Source organism: Xiphophorus maculatus, chromosome 14 (assembly GCF_002775205.1).
Source record: "Xiphophorus maculatus strain JP 163 A chromosome 14, X_maculatus-5.0-male, whole genome shotgun sequence".
Classification (NCBI taxonomy): domain Eukaryota; kingdom Metazoa; phylum Chordata; class Actinopteri; order Cyprinodontiformes; family Poeciliidae; genus Xiphophorus; species Xiphophorus maculatus.
Genome location: NC_036456.1, coordinates 23368745 through 23386494, shown reverse-complemented (window position 1 = coordinate 23386494; position 17750 = coordinate 23368745). Strand labels below are relative to the sequence as shown.

General features: G+C 40.1%; 3 protein-coding genes across 3 annotated transcripts; all 3 read left to right on the top strand.

Annotated features, from left to right (window-relative positions):
* Nucleotides 1–1305: 1305 nt before the first annotated feature.
* Nucleotides 1306–2280, top strand: LOC102224387 (E3 ubiquitin/ISG15 ligase TRIM25-like; the record flags this gene model as incomplete). The annotated part of the gene is made up of 1 exon (XM_005816901.2): nucleotides 1306–2280. A coding segment is annotated over exon 1 (891 nt), but the record flags the coding sequence as incomplete, so codon positions are not given.
* A 6834-nt stretch (nucleotides 2281–9114) lies between these two features.
* LOC102232949 (tripartite motif-containing protein 16-like) lies at nucleotides 9115–11968 on the top strand. Its single transcript, XM_005817422.2, has one exon. It carries the CDS (start codon nucleotides 9145–9147, stop codon nucleotides 10735–10737), a length of 1593 nt encoding a protein of 530 aa, XP_005817479.2. The 5' UTR covers nucleotides 9115–9144; the 3' UTR covers nucleotides 10738–11968.
* Nucleotides 11969–15277: 3309 nt separating this feature from the next.
* LOC102230226 (tripartite motif-containing protein 16-like) lies at nucleotides 15278–17325 on the top strand. Its single transcript, XM_023346963.1, has one exon. The coding sequence runs from the start codon at nucleotides 15307–15309 to the stop codon at nucleotides 16951–16953; it is 1647 nt and encodes a 548-aa protein (XP_023202731.1). The 5' UTR covers nucleotides 15278–15306; the 3' UTR covers nucleotides 16954–17325.
* The last annotated feature ends 425 nt before the right edge of the window (nucleotides 17326–17750 follow it).

Below are 17750 nucleotides of genomic sequence, written 5' to 3'. Positions count from 1 at the left end.
TTATCCACCTTTTTTTATGCAATTCATAAGTATGGTCCAGGAAGAGTTTTACCTCATCTTGAAGTTCAAACAGATGTGTGAGAACTTTTCCGATGGTAACCAACAAACCTGTGCGTGAAACACACTTTGTGTGTTCGCTTCCTACTTCATCACACAGCGCTTGGAGAAGACATGCGTTCAGTGGCTTTCTGTTGACGCTTCAACAGTTGACGCTGCCATCTTTAAAGGCCTGGAAATGCCGGGTAGTGACGAAGGAAAAACACCACAGCCTTCAGTTTCGTTTGGCCCGAGTGCAGCGCTCACCAGAGCAACCTGCAGCCTTCTGTTAGCAAGGCAACACTTTCCTTCGATCTGGTTAATTGTATTCAGACTCGTCCACAACAGATTTTAGACATTATCTCAGCTGTTCTCTGTGGGTGGAACAGTGTGTTGTAGCAGCAGATGAGTAAACTGCACAAACAAATGAATCCTTTCTGTTTTCCTATCATTGCAGTTGCACCATCTGTACAAATCCAGACGTGTCTTTACCAATCCACATTATTCTTCACCAAAAACTTGAGTTTAAAATTGCTTCTCTTGTGGTGTTTGTTGGCAGGGACTGACAGAAGAGAAAGTCATTGTGCACTCCGCTGGCATAAATGTGTCTTATCTCAGCAGGTTTGCCTCATTCCTTATGTTGGTAGATTAATTCAATTATTCAGAAGTTCTGACTAAATATGGGGAACATTTTGGGAAGGAGATATTTTTCTTGAAGTAATTTTCTATAATTTCCTCTCCTGCTACTCCTCTTAAATTATTTGTTGTCTTGTCTTTCCAATTTTGAAGAGAGAATCCAAAAAATGAATTAAAATTTAAGACTGGATCCTTCTAAATGCTTCAGTGTAAGATAATGCCCCTTATTGAACTTATTGAACCCTTATTGAATATCTTTCACGTTGAGTGCCAGTACGGGTGGAAGTTTCTATATTTGGGACAAAAACATCATAAACCAATTAAATATTTGTGACCCATAATCTTTTGTTTATGTACATGATTTGCACATGATTTATGTAGCTTTTTGAATGGTTAATTTTTACTAAGATAAAAACAGGATGCTATGATAGTTTTCATAGCATGCAATTTTGTGGAGTTGCAACCAAATTAGAATAGAAACTGCTCACTTTTAACCTGAGCTCAACGGCCTTTTAAAATAAACTCAATTGTAAAAACGTTTTCAGTTCGGCAGACAGTAATCAGTTCAAAGTCCTACTTTGTTCCCTCCCCCTCTGGTTTATAAACATCACGATAGGTGGAATCAGTGACACTCTTTTCAGGAACGTGATATTTACACCTGGCTCAAATCAGTTGCTGTTGTTGGAAAGAGAAACTCAGTTATTTCTGAGAGCTGAAATGGCGCAGAGAAGAGATTCCCAAGACCAAGATAATTTGTCTTGTTCCATCTGCTTAGATCTACTGAAGGATCCAGTGACTATTCCCTGTGGACACAGCTACTGTATGAACTGTATTAAAATCTCCTGGGATGGAGAAGATCAGAGTAGATTACACAGCTCCCCTCAGTGCAGAGAGCCATTTAGGCAGAGATCTATGTTGAAGAAAAACATCATGTTAGCAACGTTGGTTGAAAATTTGAAAAAGACAGTTGCTGCAGCTGATCACTGTTATGCTGGACCTGAAGATGTGGCCTGTGATGTCTGCACTGGGAGGAAAATGAAAGCTGTTAAGTCCTGTTTAACTTGTCATGCATCTTATTGTGGGAATCACCTCCAACCTCACCATGATGCTCCACCATTACAAAAGCACAAACTGGTGGATCCCTCCAAGAAGCTCCAGAACAACATCTGCTCTCATCATGATGAGGTGATGAAGATCTTCTGTCGTACTGATCAGCAGTGTATCTGTTATCTCTGCACTATGGATAAACATAAAGGCCATGAAACAGTCCCAGCTGCAGCAGAAAGAGCTGAGAAGCAGAAGAAGCTCCAGGAGAGTCGACAACAAATCCATCAGAGAATCCAGGACCAAGAGAAAGATGTGAAGCTGCTTCAACAGGAGGTGGAGGCCATCAATGTCTCTGCTGATAAAGCAGTGGAGGACAATGAGAAGATCTTCACCGAGATGATCCGTCTCCTCCAGGAAAGAAGCTCTGATGTGAAGCAGCAGATCAGATCCCAGCAGGAAACTGAAGTGAGTCGAGTCAAAGATGTTCAGGAGAAGCTGGAGCAGGAGATCACTGAGCTGAAGAGGAAAGACGCTGAGCTGGAGCAGCTCTCACACACAGAGGATCACAACCAGTTTCTCCTCAACTACCCCTCACTGCCAGCACTCAGTGAGTCTACACACTCATCCAGCATCAACATCCGTCCTCTGAGACACTTTGAGGACGTGACAGCAGCTGTGTCAGAGCTCAGAGACATAATGCAGGACATCCCGAGAGAAACATGGACAAATATTGAACTGAAGGTCACTGAGGTGGATGTTCTACTGGCAGAACCAAAACCAATTGCCAAGGAAATCGCAGGTCAATGTTTAAAGACTAACCTTGATGACTTCAGTCGGAAACGCAGGCCAATCATCCCCATGCCCAGACGCTCCATAGCTGCCCCTCCACCTCCACCCCCTCGTTTCTCCTTATCTGACCTCCCACTTACACCTCGATCCTCTCTTATGCCCTTACCTACCCTTTCACGTCCAGCCAAATCCTTTATTATCTGCAGAGCTCACCCCACCCACTCCAACCCTGCACCCCCAGCCCCATCCTCTCTTTTATCCACAGCTGTGTCCCCACCCCAACCAATCTTGCCCCCACGTCCATTCTATGCAAGGGGACGAGTGGTGAGACGGCTATAAAAACCAACTGGCCTAGAAATCTTAGTTCTGGTACTGGCACCGGGACAGTGACTGAACCAACAGTTCCTCGGAGCAGGGCCGTGCAGAGATCTTTGGAGCTGCAGGGTTTCATCGTTAAAAAGGTTCATTGAACAAGATCTTAAAACAACGTACAACAACATAGCAACAACCCATCAAGAATCTAATATTTAATTGGATCCTACTGTGTCCCTGTCATCATGTGGGGACAATGCAAAGCAAATGTAGTCTTTTTTCTTGATAGGTGTAAAGTTGTGGTTTCTGCTGCTGACAGCTGAAGGATTGTGTTGATCTGAGACTGTAGCTGTTAGACTATAGGAGAGAAGATCTCTGGTTATGAAGTTATGAAATAAGCAAATTTCCTGCTTTTTTACTAAATAAACCCAAATAATATCTGACTGTCTATAACAACTTGGCTGCTTTAAACATTGAAAAAGCTCAGAGGGTTTAACTCTGCATAATGTTTTTGATGTTAGCACCTCTGAGAATTTTAAGATTCAGAAAAATCAGGGCAAAGAAAACTCAGTAGCTGCTGGTAGGGCCCGTCCAGACATTCAGGGGCCCGTCCAGACATTCAGGGGCCCGTCCAGACATTCAGGGGCCCCTCCAGACATTCAGGGGCCCGTCCAGACATTCAAGGGCCCCTCCAGACAATCAATGGCCTGTCCAGACATTCGAGGCCCCTCCAGACATTCAGGGGCCCCTCCAGACATTCAGGGGCCCGTCCAGACATTCAAATGCCCGTCCAGACATTCAGGGGCCCCTCCAGACAATCAATGGCCCGTCCAGACATTCAGGGGCCCCTCCAGACATTCAGGGGCCCGTCCAGACATTCTATAAATACTTGAATGTAACACAGACCACAGACCTAAAACTGTAGCATTCATTTCTTTTGACAATGACGATGCTGTTAAATTTTACTTTAATGTTTTCAGCAGAGATAGAATAAAAATGGGTTCAGTGTCACAGAGGAGGTTTTGGTTTCCCGGCTTTATGGGGTGGATATTTTCCGATCTCTGAGCAGACGTGTGAACCGCCTGGTAGTAACATTAGGTTAAGGTGAAGCAGAGAGCGAACAGTGAACAGGTGGTACCGGGGATCTGAGCTGCGTCTCGGCGACAGTCTTGGTACCGTTTCTTTATATCAGGATATCTGGTTCTGACCCACAGCGGTGGGACCGACTCAGGCTGTCTGTAGCGAACCGGGCATTTAGTCCAGCACTGGGGCAGAATGATGAAATTAAAGAAATAAGTTTTCTCTGCAGCCGAACCATTTGTATGTTGGGGAGTGAGGAGGGATTTTCCCGCTATCACGACGAAAATTACAAAATAAATAGAAACGTTCTCTAACTTCAACATCAAACTTACATTTTTATTCACAAACAGGTGTATGTTGAATAAAATAGTATACATTCTTGCCCATAATATAATAGTTGATGCAGTTCCACCCTCCTCAACTTTACCTTGAGCCTGGTGTCTTAACAACATGGAGGCAGAGGCACTAATAAAAGATGAAAAAAGTGGCTTGCAAGCAGGAAGTGAAGATATTTGACTAGAGGGAATCCTCTTCAGGGATTTTTAGTTCTTTAGAGCCACCTACTGGTAGTTTGGTGCAGCTGCATGCAAGAAGTTCCTCAGCCACATGCTCAGAAAAAATGGAAGCTGGTGGAGACTCATGTACACAGATGTCACAGGAAACAATCAACAAGTGATCACTGAACTAATGATCCCTTAAACCGATGATGGGGACCCAGCATCTCCAAGAGACTGTGGTAATTTGGACCAAAGAAACACGATGTGCAGAAATTTTACAGTACTTTAAGAGTGAATACCTTGTTAGTTATGTTTCAGGTTTTTGGTTTAAATTGTGATTTTCCATACATGATAAAGTCATTTGATGTCAGTTTAATTTTAATCATGTGAATGTTATGTATGTATATTGTACAAAACTCTCCTTTCATTTGATTAAGATTTTTAAGGGAGTCTTTTCTTCTGTTCAACTTTCCATTAAATCTCATAGTAAATTATATTTTAATTACTCTGGGGCTGATAAATGTTCTCCACTGAGACCAGCAGACAACCTGCTTCAAACCCATGTTCATGTCCAACTGGTTGATCTACACTGCCTGGCCAAAAAAAAAGTCGCCACCTGGATTTAACTAAGCAAATAGGTACAAGCCTCCTATTGGATAAGTACTGCATAGGCGATTATCTTTCAGCTTTCAACAAGTTATTTAACCCCAGCTGATGCAATGAGTAACTCCTCATTTCTTAAACAACCATGGCAAAAGACACATCCTGTGGTCGTGGAAAAGACGTTAGTCTGTTTAAGAAGGGTCAAATCATTGGCATGCATCAAGCAGAGAAAACATCTAAGGAGATTGCAGAAACTACTAGAATTGGGTTAAGAACTGTCCAACGCATCATTAAAAACTGGAAGGATGGTGGGGAACCATCGTCTTCCAGGAAGAAATGTGGTCGGAAAAAAATCCTGAATGATCGTGATCGGCGATTACTTAAACGTTTGGTCAAATCAAATCGAAGAAAAACAACAGCAGAACTCAGGAGTATGTTTAATTGTGAACGCAAAAGCATTTCCACACGCACAATGCGAAGGGAACTCAAGGGGTTGGGATTGAACAGCTGTGTAGCCGTAAGAAAACCTCTAATCAGTAAGGCTAACCAGAAAAAAAGGCTTCAGTTTGCTAGGGAGCATAAAGATTGGACTCTGGAGGAATGGAAGAGGGTCATGTGGTCTGATGAGTCCAGATTTACCCTGTTCCAGAGTGATGGGCGCATCAGGGTAAGAAGAGAGGCAGGTGAAGTGATGCACCCATCATGCCTAGTGCCTACTGTACAAGCCTGTGGGGGCAGTGCTATGATCTGGGGTTGCTGCAGTTGGTCAGGTCTAGGTTCAGCAACATTGTGTGCCCAAAGAATGAGGTCAGCTGACTACCTGAATATACTGAATGACCAGGTTATTCCATCAATGGATTTTGTCTTCCCAAATGGAACGGGCATATTCCAAGATGACAATGCCAGGATTCATCGGGCTCACATTGTGAAAGAGTGGTTCAGGGAGCATGAGACATCTTTTTCACACATGGATTGGCCACCACAGAGTCCAGACCTTAACCCCATTGAGAATCTTTGGGATGTGCTGGAGAAGGCTTTGCGCAGTGGTCAGACTCTCCCATCATCAATACAAGATCTTGGTGAAAGATTAATGCAACACTGGATGGAAATAAATCTTGTGACACTGCAGAAGCTTATTGAAACAATGCCACAGCGAATGCGGGCTGTAATCAAAGCTAAAGGCGGTCCAACTAAATATTAGAGTGTGACCATTTTTTGGTGGCGACTTTTTTTTGGCCAGGCAGTGTATTTTGGCCCAGTTCACGTGTTGATGCCCAGCAGAGTTTAAGTGTAACCCTCCAAAACTTAACAACCTTTATTGTTATATCTTTTGAGATAATCTCTTTCAGCCTATCACCTTCCATTAATAATTGGTTTTGTTTTATTGAGAATTTGTAAAACCATTACATTTAAGATGTATGATGCTGTTCTAATTAGTGTTTAATTTACTGGTCAATGGTGGTTATTTTTAGATGATTACAGTGTTTAGATTGAATAAATATAATTTCTCTGCATGTAGTTAAATGTGGATATTTTTTTATCAAATTTTCCATCTGATTGCAAAGTTTCTATGGGTGGGGATCAATAATTTTCTTTTATTGTATACATTTGCTGCAGCCTATAATCTTAATTATTCACCTATTTTTGCTGTACCATAATTTTCTTTTTCATATCTGCACAATAAATATTTAGTCGTGAAATTAAACAGTAGTGGTTTGATGTGAAATTCCATGAACCGACTCAAAAACTCACTTCTTCAGATTTAAGATAACCTCTGATGCAAAAGTTTAACTTTAAATAAAGATTTGATGGTTTAAAGTATTAAAAGGTTATTGTGATAATAGGAAAGTGGCTAGCCGCCACTTCTGTGAATAAGACTGTCACTGGATCAGATATTGTCCATACAGGACATATTGCAACAGTTGGCCCGGTTCTTTAACCACAAAAATACAACAAGTGTTAAAGAGGCCAATTTGATTACAGTTTCCTAGAATAAGGCATCCACAGCAGTCAGATGTTTTCTATCATTAACTAAGCCAGTGGTGATCTGCATTATTAACGATCCTGAAACAAATTAAGGGTCTAAACATGGAGGCCCCAAAAGGTTGTCAGATTTGGGTGATGCACAAAACCTCTTATAAATGGTTAAACCCCACATGATGTACAGCTGGCCAGTAACGGCTTTTCAGTTTACTAAAAAAGAAACTTTGAATTTTGTTTCACTTTATTTTTTATATATTTTCATTACCTTAGATGTCTACACTTGAAAAGGAGGGATTCTGTGGAGTTTCATATAAAATGACTGCCCTGTCAAGAGGAGTCTGTATGAGGACAGCTGCTCACCAAACTGGGTCTCCACACATTCATTTTATTCTAATGATGAAGCATTTTAAATCGGTTCCTCTCTACATCCAAATCAATAAACACTTTTCTTCTCCAGAGGAACCATCTAAGGTTTTATATCCAGTTAAGGGGAAACTCATTTCCTGAATCTCACAGTGTTCAGCTGTGAATTATATTGATGAAGCAGCTTCCCTGCCTCTGCAGCTTAGTGCTGTTGCACACATAGAAACTGTAACTCTATAAACATCGTCTATCGCATCAGGTGTAGGTTCAAAGGTCACTTCATTTCATGATCAGGTGTGGCTTTACAAGCTGTTTGCTTAATTTGGATAGTTTCTTAATGTACTTGCTGGTCAAACTGGAGAAGCAGTTTGTTTCATTTTAGTGACAAGAATTAGCTTTTTGGTTGGAGATTATTTATTTAACTTAATAAAACTGAAAAACTGATGTCAAAATTAAATAAAATGATAATTAAATCTGAATCTACATCTTAAACACAAACCTTGGGACTAAAGATGCTGCTGTAAACAGAGATAATCAGTTTCTGTTTCAAACTTGCTTTTCCTCTAACGTCATGGACTCTGTGATTCCTACTAAATTACACTGTAAACGCCGCTTTGTTCACTCTGACAGTTCAATGTCTGATTGAATGAGTCACAGATCCAGATAAAGCTTAAACTAACTTCTAGGAAAGAGAAACTTAGGCGATCGCTATTCCTGATAGTTAAAATGTCTCACAGAGAAACTCAGCTGGAGAAACTCTCTTGTTCCATCTGTTTGGATCCATCTAAGGATTCACCTCTAACCTCACTATAATGTTTCTGGACTAAAGAAATGAACCTGCTTGTAAATGTGCCAGATGCAAACTGTCTCCTTAAAAGAACTAATATTGGTGTCACTTTACAGTTTCTTGAATCAGCTGTAAGCTTGCTTTCCCAGACAGAGCATCTCCTCTCTTTCCTAATGGTTAACGCAAAGGACAAAAAATATATATTTAATCAGTCTCCTCAAATTGTAAGGTCACGGTCATTTTTGAAGCACTGTAGCAGCTAAAATCTTATATTTTATTCTACTGGCTGCTGTTCCTGAAAGGCGTTTTTTTTTTTTACGTGCGCTCAGTTAAGATTTATAATGCCGATCTTCAGTTTGACTTATTATAAAGTCATTTATTATCAGAACAATGTCCATTGTTTTACTACTTCCATTTAGATACACATAAATTTGACAATAATTTGAACCAAACAGTTGACTCTTCCCATTAACAACACCTGAACAGAATCACGGTTGACCTTAAATAACCCCATAACCCATCAGACACACAGAACTCAAAATGAAATACGCCCCCTGGTGGCAATAAACACAGGAAAGGACAAATGGTTCCTACACCCCCTCTGATTTACAAGCTGAATGTAGTGTGAAGTGCCTTGGGATCCCCTAGACTTGATAAAACAAGTTCAGGCCATTTACCCTTTAGCAGATAAAAACAGCATGTGTTTATAGTTTTCATAGCAGCTGCAGTTACTGTTCTCTAGTTGGATCCAACTGGGAATAAATCATGGAGCCCTTCAACCTGAGCTGGGCAACTTTTTATCTCTACTCAAGCACTGAAACATATTTCAGGGTTAGCAGACAGTGTTCAGTTCAAGATGCATCCTTGTTTCCTCTCCCTCTGGTTTACAAACGTCATGATGGGAGGAACCAGTGACACGCCCTTCAGTTACCTGATATTTACATGAGAACTGAAGCCAGTTTCTGTTCTACAAAAGAGAAACTCACACAGTTGATTTTACTGAGAGCTGAAATGGACTATAGACAAGTTCAAATGGAGAAAATCTCTTGCTCCATCTGTTTGGAGACAGTGAAGGATCCGGTGACTATTCCCTGTGGACACAGCTACTGTATGACCTGCATTAACGACCACTGGGATGGAGAAGTTCAGAGGAGAAACTCTAGCTGCCCTCAATGCAGAGAAAAATTTAGAAAAAGACCTGTCTTGAAGAAAAGCACAATGTTAGCAGATTTAGTGGATATTGAACTGAAGAGGACTGGACTCCAAGCTGCTCCAGCTGATCACTGCTATGCTGAACCTGAAGATGTGGCCTGTGATGTCTGCAGTGGGAGGAAGAGGAAAGCTGTCAAGTCCTGTTTATCTTGTCCAGCTTCCTACTGTGAGACTCACCTCCAACATCACCATGATGCTCCACCATTAAAAAAGCACAAGCTGGTGAATCCCTCCAAGAAGCTCCAGGAGAACATCTGCTCTCGTCATGATAAGGTGATGGAGCTCTTCTGTCGTATTGAAAGAGCAGAAAGGGCTGAGAAGCAGAAGGAGCTCCAGGAGAGTCGACAACGAATCAAGCAAAGAATCCAGGACCAAGAGAAAGATGTGAAGCTGCTTCAACAGGAGGTGGAGGCCATCAATGTCTCTGCTGATAAAGCAGTGGAGGACAGTGAGAAGATCTTCACTGAGCTGATCCGTCTCCTCCAGGAAAGAAGCTCTGATGTGAAGCAGCAGATCAGATCCCAGCAGGAAACTGAAGTGAGTCGAGTCAAAGATGTTCAGGAGAAGCTGGAGCAGGAGATCACTGAGCTGAAGAGGAAAGACGCTGAGCTGGAGCAGCTCTCACACACAGAGGATCACACCCAGTTTCTCCTCAACTACCCCTCACTGCCAGCACTCAGTGAGTCTACACACTCATCCAGCATCATTGTCCGTCCTCTGAGACACTTTGAGGACGTGTCAGCAGCTGTGTCAGAGCTCAGAGATAAACTAAAGGACATCCTGAGAGACAAATGGACAAACATCTCACGGTCAATTAGTGATGTGGATGTTTTACTGTCAGAACCAGAACCAAAGACCAGAGCTGGATTCCTAAAATATATGCAAGAAATCACCCTGGATCCAAACATAGCAAACAGGTTTCTGTTATTATCTGAGGGAAACAGAAAAGTAACGAGGGTAAAAGAACGACAATCTTATCCTGATCATCCAGACAGATTTGATAATTTATGTTATCAGGTTCTGAGTACAGAGAGTCTGACTGGACGTTGTTACTGGGAGGTGGAGTGGAGAGGAGGAATTGCTGTAGCAGTTTCTTACAAGAACATCAACAGAAAAGGAGGATTTGGAGTCAATGACAAATCCTGGTCATTATATTTTATCACAAAAGGTTATGTAGGTTTTCACAACAACATTAAAACTCCAGTATCAGGTCCTGTTTCCTCCAGACTAGGAGTGTACCTGGATCACAGAGAAGGTTTTCTGTCTTTCTACAATGTCTCTAAAACTATGACTCTGATCCACAGAGTCCAGACCAGATTCACTCAGCCTCTACATGCTGGGATTCAACTTTTTGGTGAGGAATCATCTGCTGAGTTCATTAAACTGAAATAGTCAGCAGTGATCCGACGTCCAGTTTTTAAAAATGTGTATTTTAGTTTCAGGTGTTTGATTCTCCTCCATTGTTGCTGAGAGTTTTGTTTTCATTTCTTCACTGCTCACAGATCAGCTGTCTTTACGGAGTTACTTTATTATCTTTTTGTTTTGTTGGTGTTGGAGTTCATTTGAGTGCTGCCCCTTCCTGTTTCTGTTCACCCATGGAGACTCTCACTGCTAAGGAGGATTTTGATTCTCTAATTACATTTACATGAATTACTTTTTCATTTAAATCCATGTAAAAATTAGCTGATGGAAACTAATTGCTACTATCATCATCAATCAGAAAATTTGTCATTATTTTGTTGGACGAAGATCAGATTATGATAACGCAACTTTTTAAAACTCAAACAGTGTTTAGTATGGGCTGGTAAGTGAAATGTAAAAGGACATCAGCAGGTAAAAATAACTTCCTGCTGTGAGAAAACTATCATCCTTTTCAGCATTTATTGTAGTTGAAAGGTTAAAGAAGGAAATTGATCAATTTCATAACAATATTCTTCTTTCCAAAGGAAAAAATAGTTTTTGAACATTGAAGCAAAGATGCCAAAGTGTGGAACAATGTATTGGCTTAGAGTGGAAAATTCACTTATTCATAATCTGTAAAAGATGTTTTCAGAATGGAGTCCATTCATTTCTGGATTTAGCAGAGAAGCAAATTCTCTCCTGATTGTAGAGAAGAGCTGATGTTATCTAGTAAACTACATTGATTACATTGATTAACATGCTTTATGTGTTTTTTTATGGGAGACTTTATACAACAGCCAAGCTTGCCGTGTTTATTTTCTGCTTTAATGATTATATCTGTGTGATGCTGTAATATTGTAAAAATCTGAATAATCTAAATTTATTTGTAACATTTAGTTGATTTTGGTTATTTAATCTTTCATCCTGGTTAACTTTTATAAAAGAAAAATAAAGAATGTCAAAGCTAACAGTTTTTGAATCTGCGTGAGACTGTTGCTTTTAACATGCACAAATTTCAGATTGCTTGTTAACTGAAGATTTGTTGGTCAAAAGGAAAAGGCCAATTCCAAACATGTTGTTTAGATGGTTAATTCAGGAGGAAATAGTGATGAGGTACAGGTGTGTGTGTACGGGGGCGGGGCTTGTCCGGTTTCATTTGGCTGCAGTTTGTTCTCACAAGGTTCACTTTCATGATTGAACAACATTTTTGTAATGAGGTTGTTATCCTGTGTTTCATTTTCTGTTTTAATAAACAGTTTTAATAATTTTTCTCTTTACTTTTTTCCCTTCAGAGACCTCCTCTGGTGCACCAAGAATAAGATAAAAAAACATGGTCAAGTGCTGAGGTTTCTGCTGTTATGAGGCATTTTAAAGCTCACACAGGTAAAGGAAAACTTGCCACTAAAAATGAGTGCAAACACTGCAAGTTGGTGGAAGGTCCTGTGCTGGTTCAAAGAACAGCACAAAATATCAGGGACTTTGTGAGAAACCGTGGAATAACTGCTAAGAGGCAGGCACAAAAGAAAAGGCTCTAGATTTTATGTGAAGTAATCATTTGTTCAAAAGTGTTCCGTTTTGTTCATGCTACTAAAATATTTTTTTTTGTTGCCTATCAAACAATATTATCTGTAAAGTCCCGTGACTTAGAGGCTGTTTAAATGTATTTGTGTTATTAGGCAGAAAAGCTTTTTTCTAATGGTGAGGCATTTTTCTGCTGTCCAGCATAAAAATGATTAGAAAAGGTGGCAGAATTTTAATTTAACATTCTTTTACTTATTTATTTATATTCAGAATACCTGGCAACACTCTGCACCCTAAAGACCTTATTTTACTTTACTATATGTTTTGTTCAGGGACTTAAACTAGATTGTTTTTCTCTTTTGGTCATTTCAATTTCAGGCTTACTTTTATTTTTTTAAAGAAAGCAGCAGCAGGCGGGTGGGTTAGATTACAACAAGGCCTGTCACAATAACAAATATTTACTGAGCGATTAATTTTCCCAGAAGTTATTGAGATAAAATGTAATATTCTATAATATTGTAGTTTTGTGACAATTTTCAAATAATCTAATGATAGTAGCACAATAATGCAAGAATACATTCTTAAATATCAATAAACTTTACATTCTAATGAACATTTAACACTGGAAATGGAAGACATTTTAAATATCTAAAATAAATGAAACAATGAATAAAATAAATTATAAAGTGTTTGTAAACAAAACTGTCCGTCAAACACAGGGCTAGTTGAGACCAAAACACCGAACCGAAGATTTTTATCATCCAGTTTTTGGTAGAAAGAAAGAAATGAGAAAAACAATAAATCATGGTAATGGAAATGATTGAGCTCCCTTTAATTTATCATGTGATTGCTTTACTGTTTATTGTGACAGGCCTAATTATAACTGATTAGACCTGAAACAACCAACAGTTTCTGCCCTCTTTTTGCCTCGGGTACTTTCCCCGGGTACTGTCTGAACTTGTGCTGATTATGTGGATCCAGACAAATAACAACTGTTATGTAGTTTTATTTGTTAAGTATGTAGTTTATTTATTGAGTTGTACTAATTCAGATGTAAAAAAAAATATTTCTAAAAAATAATGGTACTTGAAAAGTGAGTATTTATCTCTATTTAGATGATCTGAAGAACTAATTTATTCCCGTCAGAAGTTCATATCTGAGAACAGGTGGAGCCACAATGTTTACTGCAGCAACATGTTCAGACACTACAATAAACAGCCGTTACCAACGAGGAAGACGACTCAGATTTCTGATGTATTAATAGAACGTATGTCTCATCCAGGTTTACAGTTATTCAGTGTTTAACAGCTATAAAAGCTTTCTGTAGTCATAGTGAAGGTTTCTGTACAAGACGATGGGAAGTACGGGTGAAGAGTTCATAAAATCTAAAACTCCAATGAATGAAATATAAATGATCTTAATAGCAGGAAACTCAGATACAGTTTTACTTTTTATAGAGTCCTTTAGCCAACACATATAACTATTCATCAGATTGTGCAATATAGCATGACAGGTTGGTAATCCAACAAGCATTACATTTTGTCAAAGTCAACAATTACACATCAAGTATTTTTGATCAAAGCTCCATTTACTATTAATCAAAGGCTATTTGATTTGTTGCTTAGGCAAGTAATCATAATTTAGAGTTGATGTGAGAGACAATATCTGATCCATAATCTCTTGTCTCTATTTGCAGAATTTGCATGCAACATATACAGTACATACTGTTTCACTGTGCTTAATGTTAACACTAAGATAAAAACAGGATGTTTTCAGTTTTCTACGCAGCTGCAATTTCTGTTTTCTACTTGTATTCAACCAGGAATGAAACCTGGAGCATTTCAACCTGAGCTTAGCAACCGTTTTAAATTCATTCAGTGATAAAAACATATTTGAGGGCTGGCAGACAGAGTTTCGGTCAAAGTGCTGCCTTGATTCCTGCCCCTCTGGTTTTCAAACGTTATAATGGGTGGAACCAGAGACACACCCTTCAGGAACCGGATATTTACACCCCAGCCAGGTTTCTGTTGCTGGGAATGAAAACCAAAACAGTCATTGTTACTGAGAGCTTAAATGGAGAAGAGGGGAGTTCAGATGGATAACATCTCTTGTTCCATCTGTTTGGATTTACTGAGAGTCCTTAATATTTCTTTTTAACTCATCCCAGTTTGCCGTGTCCATATTGCTGTTATTTTCCTTTTAGCATGCCTCACCGTAGTTCCTTTTGGTCGGGTCCTTCTGTCATAAGTGGTGGTGTGAGGCGGTGAGGCAGGACGCTGTAGACCCAGGTAGAGATGAATTATGGTGTTTAATCATGAAAATAATGCACAAAAACAATCCAAAGTCCAAAATCCAGGCAGCACAGCTGAGTGGAAGACAAAAGGCTCAACACTGGTAGCACCGGCAAACAAAGACTAGTTCAACACATTCGACAAGGACCCGACAAAGACACAGCAACACAGGTGACATTAAATACACAGGAGGTAATCAGGGAACGAGACACACCTGGAAACAATCAAGGGGAAGACAGGAAAATACGGAGACTCAGAGACTCAGAAACTTAAAATAAACACACAGAAAACCTCAAATCATGACAAAATCACTGTACTATCTCATTATAGAGAAATACACATAGTATGGTAAGAGTTTCCAATAAACCTGGAAAAAAAGTTCTGATCCATAATTTGTTGTCTCCATCTGCAGAATTTGCATGTGGCACATGTGGTTCTGTTTGACTGTGGTTGATGAAAACATCAACCACAGTCCACAAACTGTTTTCCTCAAGAAAACAGTTTGTTTCCTTGGAACATGGCAACTTAAGCTGAACAACCTTTTTACCTCCACTCAGTTTTTCAAACATATTTCAGGGTTAAAGATCTGTGTTCAGCTCAAACAGCTTCTTTGTTCCCTCCCCGTCTGCTTTGTAGACGTCATGATGGGTGGGACCATTGACAGAGCATTTACCTGATATTTACATGTGAACTTAAACCAGTTCCTATTCTGAGGAAGAGAAACTCAAAGTCGTTACTGAGAGCAGAAATGGCTCAGAGAGGAGTTCAGCAAGAGAAAATCTTTTGTTCCATCTGTTTGGATCTACTGAAGGATCAGGTGACTATTCCCTGTGGACACAGCTACTGTATGAAATGTATTAAAACACACTGGGATGGAGAAGATCAGAGGAGAAAATACAGCTGCCCTCAGTGCAGGAAAGAGTTCATACCGAGACCTGTCCTGGAGAAAAACATCATGTTAGCAGAGATGGTGATGGATCTAAAGAAGACTAAGCGCAAAGCCGTTCCACCTGTTGACTGCTATGTTGGATCTGAAGATGTGGCCTGTGATGTCTGCACTGGGAGGAAGAGGAAAGCTGTCAAGTCCTGTTTATCCTGTCCAGCTTCCTACTGTGAGGATCACCTCCAACCTCACCATGATGCTCCACCATTAAAGAAACACAAGCTGGTGAATCCTTCCAAAAACCTCCAGGAGAGGATCTGCTCTCGTCATGATGAGGTGATGAAGATCTTCTGTCGTACTGATCAGCAGTGTATCTGTTATCTCTGCACTATGGATGAACATAAAGACCATGAAACAGTCCCAGCTGCAGCAGAAAGAGCTGAGAAGCAGAAGGAGCTCCAGGAGAGTCGACAACAAATCCATCAGAGAATCCAGGACCAAGAGAAAGATGTGAAGCTGCTTCAACAGGAGGTGGAGGCCATCAATGTCTCTGCTGATAAAGCAGTGGAGGACAGTGAGAAGATCTTCACTGAGATGATCCGTCTCCTCCAGGAAAGAAGCTCTGATGTGAAGCAGCAGATCAGATCCCAGCAGGAAACTGAAGTGAGTCGAGTCAAAGATGTTCAGGAGAAGCTGGAGCAGGAGATCACTGAGCTGAAGAGGAAAGACGCTGAGCTGGAGCAGCTCTCACACACAGAGGATCACAACCAGTTTCTCCTCAACTACCCCTCACTGCCAGCACTCAGTGAGTCTACACACTCATCCAGCATCAACATCCGTCCTCTGAGATACTTTGAGGACGTGACAGCAGCTGTGTCAGAGCTCAGAGACATAATGCAGGATGTCCTAAAACAATCATGGAGAAACATCAAACTGAAGATCACTGAGGTCGATGTTCTACTACTTGGACTTAAGACCAGAGATGGATTCTTAAAATATTCGCAAAAAATCACTCTGGATCCAAACACAGCTCACAGAAATGTGTTACTATCTGAGAGAAAAAGAAAAGTAATTAGAACAAACCAACAACAGTTTTATCCTGATCATCCAGACAGATTTACTGGACGTAGTCAGGCCCTCAGTAGAGAGAGTCTGACTGGACGTTGTTACTGGGAGGTGAAAAGGAGGGCAGGAGAAGTCTATGTAGCAGTTTCATACAAGAACATCAGCAGCACAGGAGGATTTGGATTCAATGACAAATCTTGGTCATTGCGCTGTGACACACAAGGTTACATATTTTGTCATAACCACATTTTAACTCCAGTACCAGGTCCAGTTTCCTCCAGAATAGGAGTGTACCTGGATCACAGAGCAGGTATTCTGTGTTTCTACAGCGTCTCTGAAACCATGACTCTCCTCCACAGAGTCCAGACCAGTTTCACTCAGCCTCTATATGCTGGAGTTTGGCTTTTAGGTGATGAATCGTCTGCTAAATTTATTAAACTGAAATAGTTGGCATTTTCAGTTCCTTTTCTCTCCATCATTATTTCTTCACTGCTGAGAGATCAGCTGTCTCTATGGAGCTACTTTGTCGTCTGGTTTGTTTTGTTGATGTTGGAGTTTTATTAGGTGCTGCCCCTTCCTGTTTCTGTTCAGCCATGGAGACTACCACTGATTTTGATTCACCTGAACTCATTTCATTTATAGTTATTGTTTTGTCAGACCAAATGACGTTGTTCAATTCAGGGGTGGGCTGGAGTTAAAATTCAGTCCAAACATGAGGCTTTTTATCTCATTGCAAAAGTGGAAACATAATTTTGAAACAAGAACTTTATTTTTATTGCTTTATACTTTTAATTACTTTGTTATATTTATAGATTTCTACCAAATAAACATTGCTAAATTGCCTTGTGCAAAAGTTGTCTATTGTTTCTATATGCTTATCCAGTAAAAGTGAATGGTATAGTACAAATACACAATTATGAGATATAAGAGATAATACTTACATGAATTAGATGTTGCTGTTTAGAAGTGACATGTCATATAGTTTGTGTGGTCAACAAAATGTAGATTGAAAAAAACACATTCTGGCCACATGACCAATTCGGCCTGAAACAAATCCGTCATTCGGGAAATGTCCCTAACAGTCCAACGGCCAACCTGTGTAAGGCTGAGATTATTTGTGAGAATTTCTCACTCTAAGATCAGAGTTGTGGAAATTTATCATACAAATGCATAATACCTCCAACCCAGCAGTGAATTTTAGGCCTTTCAGTGGATTTACTGTCAGAATAACCGTTTGGAATCAG

Bases quoted from the DNA above. Each gene is read 5' to 3' on its own strand.
- LOC102232949 (XM_005817422.2), top strand. From the start codon at position 9,145: ATGGACTATAGACAAGTTCAAATGGAGAAAATCTCTTGCTCCATCTGT.
- LOC102230226 (XM_023346963.1), top strand. From the start codon at position 15,307: ATGGCTCAGAGAGGAGTTCAGCAAGAGAAAATCTTTTGTTCCATCTGT.